The following is a 9626-nucleotide window of genomic DNA, read 5'->3' on the forward strand; positions in this document are numbered from 1 at the left end:
TTGTACATCCGTTTCCGGTGTCGTTAACAAACGTTTACACACAGACACACACCCGAAATCTTTCCATAACGGATGTGTCTTGTGTGAATAATGCCATTTATTTATAGAGGGAAAACTAACACCCCACAGTGATATACGATGTGGCGCAAAAAGTTTTTCTTTTTTATTTTGTTTTATTTATTTTTTCAATCATGTGAAGGATGTTGAAAGTTGATGTTTTTTTTTTGTATTTCATTAAAATGTATCATCCTTCAATGGTCCGGATGTATGCAGAGTTTTTTGAAATTGCCACAATTAGGATAAAAATGAACAATTGACATAAAATTTTTCTCACTTGTAGAAGTTTTGGAAAATTGTGAACAACCTAGAATAAATATTAGTTTAATTGTTCGAGTTGACCATTTTGTAAATTGAACTTGGTGAGAGAAAATAAGGGAATTTGGTATTTGTTATAGAGAATCAGTTATAGCCTCTCTCATTTCCTTTTGCTCGCATATGCATTGGCATTCAAATGATGCGAATTCTGGTCTTTATCTTACATTGTAGCTTGGCTCGTGATCGTACTGTAACAAATTGCCTCAGTGTATAAGTATAAGATAGGACAAAACCCTCGTCTGTAAGAATCTTCAACGGGACTTATGTTTGAAGCCCTCAGTCACTCCAATATATCACTAATGTCTTCATCCAAGTTCAGCCAGGTTATATGTTATCCCTTCCCCATGTGGCGGGCTATCTATTTCGTGAAAGGAAGAAGTGCTTGAAAATCTCCTCAGAATAAGATCTTCTCTGTTTCCATGAATTACTTCAATCATCATTTCAAAGAGAACGAATGAAATTTGAAAGAAAGTCGGGCGGGCCGATTATATCATACCATAAACTATCCCTACTGAATTAGTAAACCTAAGCATTTAGGGGTATTATTAAAATAAATTTAAGATATAAACTTTAATTTCTTACGATATAGCTGATGCTTTTCATTTTTATTCTATGCCCGTAATAACGATAATTAAATGTTATAATTTATCTGAGTTTTGTGCAAAGTATTATCATGCCATGGGAACCACCGTGGTGCAATGGTTAGCATGCCCGCATTGCATACACAAGGTCGTGGGTTCGATTCCTGCTTAGACCGAACACCAAAAAGTTTTTCAGCGGTGGATTATCCCACCTCAGTAATGCTGGTGACATTTCTGAGGGTTTCAAAGCTCCTCTAAGTGGTTTCACTGCAATGTGGAACGCCGTTCGGACTCGGCTATAAAAACGAGGTCCCTTGTCATTGAGTTTAACATGGAATCGGGCAGCACTCAGTGATAAGAGAGAAGTTCACCAATGTGGTATCACAATGGACTGAATAGTCTAAGTGAGCCCGATACATAGGGCTGCCACCTAACCTAACCTACCATGAGCTAATTTTTTAAGAAATAAAATTTTGTCAAAATTTTCTATAAAAATACATTTTTGACAAAATTTTCTATAAAAATAAAATTTTGACAAAATTTTCCATAGAAAACAAATTTTGAAAAATTTTCTATAGCAATAAAATTTTGATAAAATGTCCTAAAAAAATATTGACAAAATATTCTAAAGAAATAAAATATTGACAAAATTTCTAAAAAAAAAATTTGATAAATTTTTCTATAGAAATAAAATTTTTAAACAATTTTCTAGAGAATAAAATTTTCTATAGAAATAAAACTTGGACAAAATTATCAATAGAAATAAACTTTTGAAAACATATTCTATAGATATAAAATCTTGACAAAATTGTCTATAGTATAAAATTTTGCCAAATTTTCGACAGAAATAAAATTTTGCCAAATTTTCGACAGAAATAAAATTTTGTGAAAATTTTCTATAAAAATACAATTTTGAAAAAATTTTCTATATAGAAAAATGTCTATATAGAAATAAAATTTTGACAAAATTTTCTATAAAAAATAAAATCTTGAAAAATTTGTCCATAAAAATAAAATTTTGACAAAATTATCTATAACAAGTATATACGGCCGTAAGTTCGGCCAGGCCGAATCTTATGTACCCCCCACCAAGGATTGCATAGAAACTTGTACTAAAGACTGTCATCCACAATCGAATTACTTGGGTTGCGGTAACACTTGCCGATGGCAAGGTATTTTAAGACTTCTCAATACCGTCTTCTCAATTGTAAGTTAGTCCATACGGGGATATATTAAACAAAAAAGGCCGATTAAATATGTACATAATTCAGTTTGACAAAATGTTCTATAGAAATAAAATTTTGACAAAATTTTCTATAGAAATAAAATTTTGACAAAATTTTCTATAGCAATAAAATTTTGACAAAATTTTCATATAGCAATAAAATTTTGACAAAATTTTTTATATTAATAAAATTTTGACAAAATTTTCTATAGTGTTCGCGTAAATTTCTGCGAACCAATTACATGTTAACAAAAAAAATAATTCATGTCAAAATAAAACTAAAATCATTTACTAAAATTTTTATTTTATATATATATATATCAATGTTTGTACTTATGTAATTTTTTCTCAGTATATACTCAGCAATAGATATTTATGTTGTCGCTCACTTGATTTGCAATGTTCTAAAACAAAAACATACTAACATTGTAAACATACATACACCTACTTACTTAAATATTTATTCCAAAGTAATGACAAACAAACTAGGTGAGCAACGAACATACAAACGTACTAACATATTTTGATCTTCACTACACTTCGGCCTCGGCGAGACCATCGGCTTTGTTTTTAACTTCAAAGCTTAGATTAAATATGTAAACATTTAAAGAATTTCAAACATTATGTTTTAATTTAACGAGGCCTAGGTGTAACTTACATGCATAAAAAATTCTAATGAGAGATTAGAGAAATTTTTCAATATTCCAATGAATTTTGAAATTGGGTATTGAGATCAGACTGAAAATTATTCTTCCCTTTCTGTTTTTGGCTGCTGAACAATCCAGATCGTAAAATAACTGAACTAACCCATAAACTTTTTTTCAGCAATTTGTGTTGAAACATTTGAGTATATACTTTGTTACTTAAGTAATAAATTCTGTGCAAATACTCAGTGTTTGAAATATTCTTTTCTTTTCTTTGGGAATTTTAATCGTGAATAGGTTTTCTTTCTTTTCGAAGACAATTTCTTTAACATAAAAATTGGTGCCGAAACCCGGGAATTCGTCGAAAATAATTTTCTTTATCGAGTTTTCCATACCGCGTGTGAAATACAGTGAAATTGCTTTTTGTGCTCATCGGTCTTCAAAATAAATCTACAATTTTTTGTGCACGTGTTTAAATAACCAAAAAGGGCATGGATATTTTGATAAAAGAACAAAGAGATTTGTTGCAATTATTGATAAAATATGAAGGTACATTAAAGAATAAATCCAGAGATGAAAGAACCCATGGTTATTTAAATGCACTTGCTCAAAGAATTGATGATTTGTTTTCTAGATTTGAGGGGCAACATGACAAAATAGTGCGAGAAGCTCACGAGACTTCATTAGATGTTCATGATGTACCGTATTTGGCCGATGATGTTTATTTTACCTTTTCTGATAAATTTTTGACGATAAAGGGCCAGATAATTGATTCGTTACCAGATAATTCGGTAAGCCAATCTCCAATGGCGAGCACTTTTGCTGCTCCAAATATTAGGTGTGAGACTAGCGTGCTTTCTGATTCAAGGCTTCCTAAGATTAATTTGCCCAAATTTTCAGGGGAATATATGGAATGGGTTCCATTTCGAGATATATATTGCTCCCTAGTACACAACAACGATTCTCTTAATAAAGTTCAGAAATTTTACTACTTGAAGGGCACATTGTCTGGAGAGGCAGCGAATCTTATTAAGGCCATATCGGCCACCGAAGCTAATTACGAATCAGCATGGCGGATGTTGGAGGCGCGTTACCATAACAGGCGTATATTGGTTGGGAGTCTCATATCGAAATTGTTTGCTATACCGAGGTCTGATGGAAGTTTTCAATCCATTAAATTGCTTTTGGATTCTGCCCAAGAATGTCTTTCATCGCTTGGTAATTTAGAAGTAGACACAGATAGTTGGGACCCAATACTATTACATTTGCTCATTCAGAAGTTGGATTTACAAACACGTAGGGATTGGGAAAATTCCCTTAACTCTAATACTGATTTACCTACTCGTTCTCAATTTTTTTCATTCCTCGAGAGGACATTTCGAACATTAGAGTCATTGGTTGATGAATTTCCCTCGAGTTCTAAGTCTAAATCTTTTAAAAATAACAAGGGGTTCACCCCTGCTAAGAAAACTTGTCATGTTAGCAAGATTTCTAAACAAAATTCTCCTGTTTGCATTTATTGTGAGAAAAATCATTGGTTATCAAAATGTTATACTTTTTTGGCTTTACCACTTTCGACCAAAAATGATTTTTTGATCAATAAGAAAGTGTGCCGCAATTGTTTAGTTACTGGTCACGAACCAATAAATTGTACATCACCTTTTCGGTGCATTTCATGCAAACAATTGCATCACACAATACTTCATCAGGATGAGCCTATAGATGCTGGTCAACAGTCTATTTCACCTTCCATTTCCTCGCCTAATTCTGGGCATAACACCATGACACGAGTTACATCCCATACCACACATTCGCTCCAATCAGTCGTTTTGTATACTATTCGATTAAAAGTGTTTACTTTTCGAGGAACGTTCACTTTACGTGCTCTTTTAGATCCAGGCTCACAGGGAAGCCTGATATCCGAGTCTGCGGTTCAATTGTTAGGATTGAAGAGGGCTAAAACTCATTCTAAGGTCATAGGTGTGGGCGATGGATGCGGAAATTTAGCAAGATATTCAGTGGATGTCGATCTCTATACTCGTGAGGATCGACTTGTATTGACTTGTACCGCTTTGGTCTTGTCTAACTTATCTTCGTATTCTCCTGATTTCTTTACTAAGCACATTTCTTTGCCTGAGATTGCTGTTGGTAATTTGGCAGATCCTCATTTCTATATGTCAGATCCAATAGATTTGATTCTTGGTTCCGACGTTTGTTCCCAAATCAAAATTCCTACGGAATCGTTTGTCCATGACAAAATGTTCTTTCAAAATACTCACTTTGGCTGGGTATTTTCGGGGTTAAGTGGTAGTATTTCTTCTCATAGAATCCATATACATTGTGCAAGCCTCGACGGTATTTTGCGATCATTTTGGGAACAAGAGGAAATACTTCCTAAAAGAGATTTGACAGATGAGGATTTGTCCTGTGAGAATTACTTTAGTAACTCGACGAAACAGGGAGAGAATGGTCGCTATATGGTAAATTTACCATTTAAATCGATTTTAAGGGACAATTCCGGTCCTACATTGCATAATAACATTATTAATGCATGCAGGAGGTTCCGTCAATTAGAATTATCTTTTTCGAGACGGCCGCAATTTGCGGACGATTATAAAAGATTCATGAGGGAATATGAATCCTTAGGGCACATGACAAAAATAGGACAGTACCCAGGTGGTGTTCGCTTGAATTCATATTTTTTACCTCATCATGGCGTTTTGAAAGAGACTAGCACTACCACCAAATTACGTGTTGTTTTTGATGGTAGTAGTCACCAATACGGTTATACTTCTCTTAATGAGGAACTTTGTAGTGGGCCTCCTCTACAAAATGATCTCCCTTCTATCATCACGAGATGGCGGAGGCATAAGATAGCATTTAGCGCGGACATTGAAAAAATGTTCCGACAAATTGACGTATGTCCTGACCATAGAAAATTTCAACAAATTTTATGGCGATATGAGCCTTTTGATGAAATTTCTATATATGAACTGAACACGGTTACCTACGGTACTACTAGCGCTTATCTTGCCATTCGTGTCCTTCAGAAACTTGCGGAAGATTTTAAAATTGTTTTTCCAAAAGCTTCCCAAGTTTTAGTTTCTGATTCGTATGTTGACGATATTATTTCTGGGGCTGACAACATTGAAGACGCCAGACTTTTGAGGGACAATTTGAATGAGCTTTTGCGAAGGGGTGGCTGTAATCTACGCAAGTGGATCTCAAATTCCAACGATTTCTTGGAAAACATTTCTAAAGAGGATAGGGATCCATCCATTACATTAGGATTCGACCATGATAATGTGGTGAAAACGCTTGGTCTCCAATGGAATACACGGACCGATTCCTTTTCTTTTAATGTGAATCTTGATGATATCTCTCATTTCACCAAGCGACTTATATTGTCGGAGTCGGCTAGACTATATGACCCTCTTGGATGGTTGACGCCATCAACAGTTATAGCCAAGTCTCTTTTTAAGGCTCTTTGGGAAAATGGTTTAGATTGGGACACGGAGATTCCCACTGATATTAGAAATACCTGGCTTAAGTACAGGAATTCTTTGAAAACACTTGAGAATTTGAATATCCCACGATGGTTTAGTTGGTCACCCAATTGTTACATTGACCTTCATTGTTTCTGTGATGCTTCGAATATTGCCTACGCAGCAGTTGTGTATTGCAGAATTGTTTCGGCTGGTAAAATATTTGTTAATATATTGCAAGCCAAGTCAAAGGTGACACCAATCAAAACGATATCAATACCCAGATTGGAACTTTGCGCTGCTAAATTGCTTGTCGATCTTACTAATAGTGTAAATCAATCCTTGAATGGATTTGGTATTCGGGACATATTTTATTGGAGTGATAGTTCTACAGTTCTTAGCTGGCTTCAAAAGCCACCTTCGACTTGGACTGTCTATGTTGCCAACCGAGTCTCACATATTCAGCACTATTCTAAACCTCGCCAGTGGAGATATGTACCATCGTCCTTGAATCCTGCAGACGGAGCTTCAAGAGGCGTTTTTCCTGATGAATTGATCAGGGATGAAACCTGGTGGTATGGTCCCAAATTTCTTTATGAATCTCAGTCATCTTGGCCAAGAAACCTTCCTTATCTTGGAACATCGGAAGAGGAGAGAACTAAAAAGTTATCTTCGCACAATTTGACTGCAAACATATATCCCGAAGTACTTTCTCGATTTTCGAGTATGCAAACTTTATTACGTACTTTATCATTGTGTTTCCGATTTATTTACAATTGCAAACATCCTACTTTAAAAATTACCGGTTCGCTAACGCTGGCTGAAATTAATACTACTCTTCATCGTATTATTAAAATCGTCCAGGTTATAGACTATCCTGACGAATTCAAACTTCTGCGTATCGGCAATACTTTGAAGGGAAGTTCCCTAATTAAGCTAATGCCCTTCATTGATAATGAAGGACTACTACGGGTAGGAGGTAGGTTGCAAAATTCTAGTTTTGCTTTTGACATGAAACACCCAATTATACTTTCGAAGCGAAACCCTTTATCATCACTTTTAATTCTCGATTCACACGAGAAAACTTTGCATGGTGGCATTACTTTAACAATGTCCTATGTGGGTCGTAAGTTTTGGATTATATCCGGTAACCAGCTGGCTAAAACGATTATTCATAAATGCATGAAATGTTTTAGATTTTCAGCGAAGACTTCACAACAAATCATGGGAAATTTGCCCGCTGTTCGTTTAAACGCTTCTCGGCCATTTAAGCATAGTGGAGTAGACTATGCTGGTCCAATAATGTTGAAAAATTCATCTCTTAGATCAACGATTATTTCTAAAGGCTACATTTGTGTATTTGTTTGCATGGTCACAAAAGCTTTGCACTTGGAAGCCGTTTCAGACCTCACTACAAATGCATTTATGGCAGCCTTTAGAAGATTTGTTTCTCGAAGGGGTACATGCACGGATATCTATTCAGATTGTGGTACTAATTTTGTGGGTGCGTCTAAGGAACTCAAAATACTCTTCAATAGGAGTTCAAAATCATTACCCGATGACCTTCGACACGCCCTTAGTTTAAATTGTACGAATTGGCATTTTATTCCACCAGCCTCTCCCAATTTTGGTGGTCTGTGGGAGGCTGGTGTCAAGTCTGTGAAGCATCACTTAAAACGGATAGTAAATGATAGGCTTTTGAATTTCGAAGAATTATCGACTCTTTTGTGCCAAATCGAAAGTTGTCTAAATTCTCGACCTTTATGCCCCCTCTCAGCAGATCCAACAGATTTTGAAGCCTTGACTCCAGCACATTTTCTTATAGGTGAGCCTACAAACTCTGTTCCAGAAGAGTCATTACTTGACACAAGTTCAAACCGTTTATCACGCTGGAAAAATATTGAAAAAATGAAACAACATTTCTGGAAAAGATGGCATAGTGAGTATATTAATCGCCTTCAAGCAAGACCAAAATGGCTTAAGGAAGAAAAAAATGCAAAAATCGGTGAACTCGTACTAATATCAGATGAAAGATGTGCTCCCGGACAGTGGTTACTTGGACGCATTGTTGACACTCATCCTGGACCTGATGGAAAAATAAGGGTGGTATCTGTTTCAACAAAAAATAAAATTACAAAAAGACCTCTTTCTAAATTATGTTTTCTTCCACAGCACAACTCTATATCGGATTCTAATAACTAGTTACTACCGCAGTAAATCACTTTGCCTTATTCAAACCATCATTTATCATAATGGAAATATAAAATCATCGTCACTTCTATCATCCATGCAGTTTGGTGGCCTGGGATGGAGCCTATCAATGAACGCTGTGAGTCGGAGCACAGCGGAGCAAATGCTCGACTAAAACACTCCCAACACGGCCATCCCACAGCTACATTATTTATCATTTTAAGAACATCCGTTCTTCGGGGCGAGCATGTTCGCGTAAATTTCTGCGAAACAATTACATGTTACCAAAAAAAATAATTCATGTCAAAATAAAACTAAAATCATTTACTAAAATTTTTATTTTATATATATATATCAATGTTTGTACTTATGTAATTTTTTCTCAGTATATACTCAGCAATAGATATTTATGTTGTCGCTCACTTGATTTGCAATGTTCTAAAACAAAAACATACTAACATTGTAAACATACATACACCTACTTACTTAAATATTTATTCCAAAGTAATGACAAACAAACTAGGTGAGCAACGAACATACAAACGTACTAACATATTTTGATCTTCACTACACTTCGGCCTCGGCGAGACCATCGGCTTTGTTTTTAACTTCAAAGCTTAGATTAAATATGTAAACATTTAAAGAATTTCAAACATTATGTTTTAATTTAACGAGGCCTAGGTGTAACTTACATGCATAAAAAATTCTAATGAGAGATTAGAGAAATTTTTCAATATTCCAATGAATTTTGAAATTGGGTATTGAGATCAGACTGAAAATTATTCTTCCCTTTCTGTTTTTGGCTGCTGAACAATCCAGATCGTAAAATAACTGAACTAACCCATAAACTTTTTTTCAGCAATTTGTGTTGAAACATTTGAGTATATACTTTGTTACTTAAGTAATAAATTCTGTGCAAATACTCAGTGTTTGAAATATTCTTTTCTTTTCTTTGGGAATTTTAATCGTGAATAGGTTTTCTTTCTTTTCGAAGACAATTTCTTTAACAATAGAAATAAAATCTTGACAAAATTTTGTACAGTAATAAAATTTTGACAAAATTTTCTATAGAAATAAAATTTTGGTAGATTATTTTTGGGGATCGGCTATATATAACTATAGACCG

The 9626-nt window shown here is 34.7% G+C and overlaps 1 protein-coding gene across 1 annotated transcript; it reads left to right on the forward strand.

Moving 5' to 3' along the window:
- The first annotated feature begins 3316 nt into the window (after positions 1-3316).
- On the forward strand, positions 3317-9422 carry LOC142231111 (uncharacterized). Its single transcript, XM_075301731.1, has 2 exons — positions 3317-8413; positions 8483-9422. Exons 1-2 carry the CDS (start codon positions 3317-3319, stop codon positions 8510-8512), a joined length of 5127 nt encoding a protein of 1708 aa, XP_075157846.1. The 3' UTR covers positions 8513-9422.
- Positions 9423-9626: the final 204 nt, after the last annotated feature.

This window comes from Haematobia irritans, chromosome 3 (genome assembly GCF_050003625.1).
Source record: "Haematobia irritans isolate KBUSLIRL chromosome 3, ASM5000362v1, whole genome shotgun sequence".
NCBI classification, from domain to species: Eukaryota; Metazoa; Arthropoda; class Insecta; order Diptera; family Muscidae; genus Haematobia; species Haematobia irritans.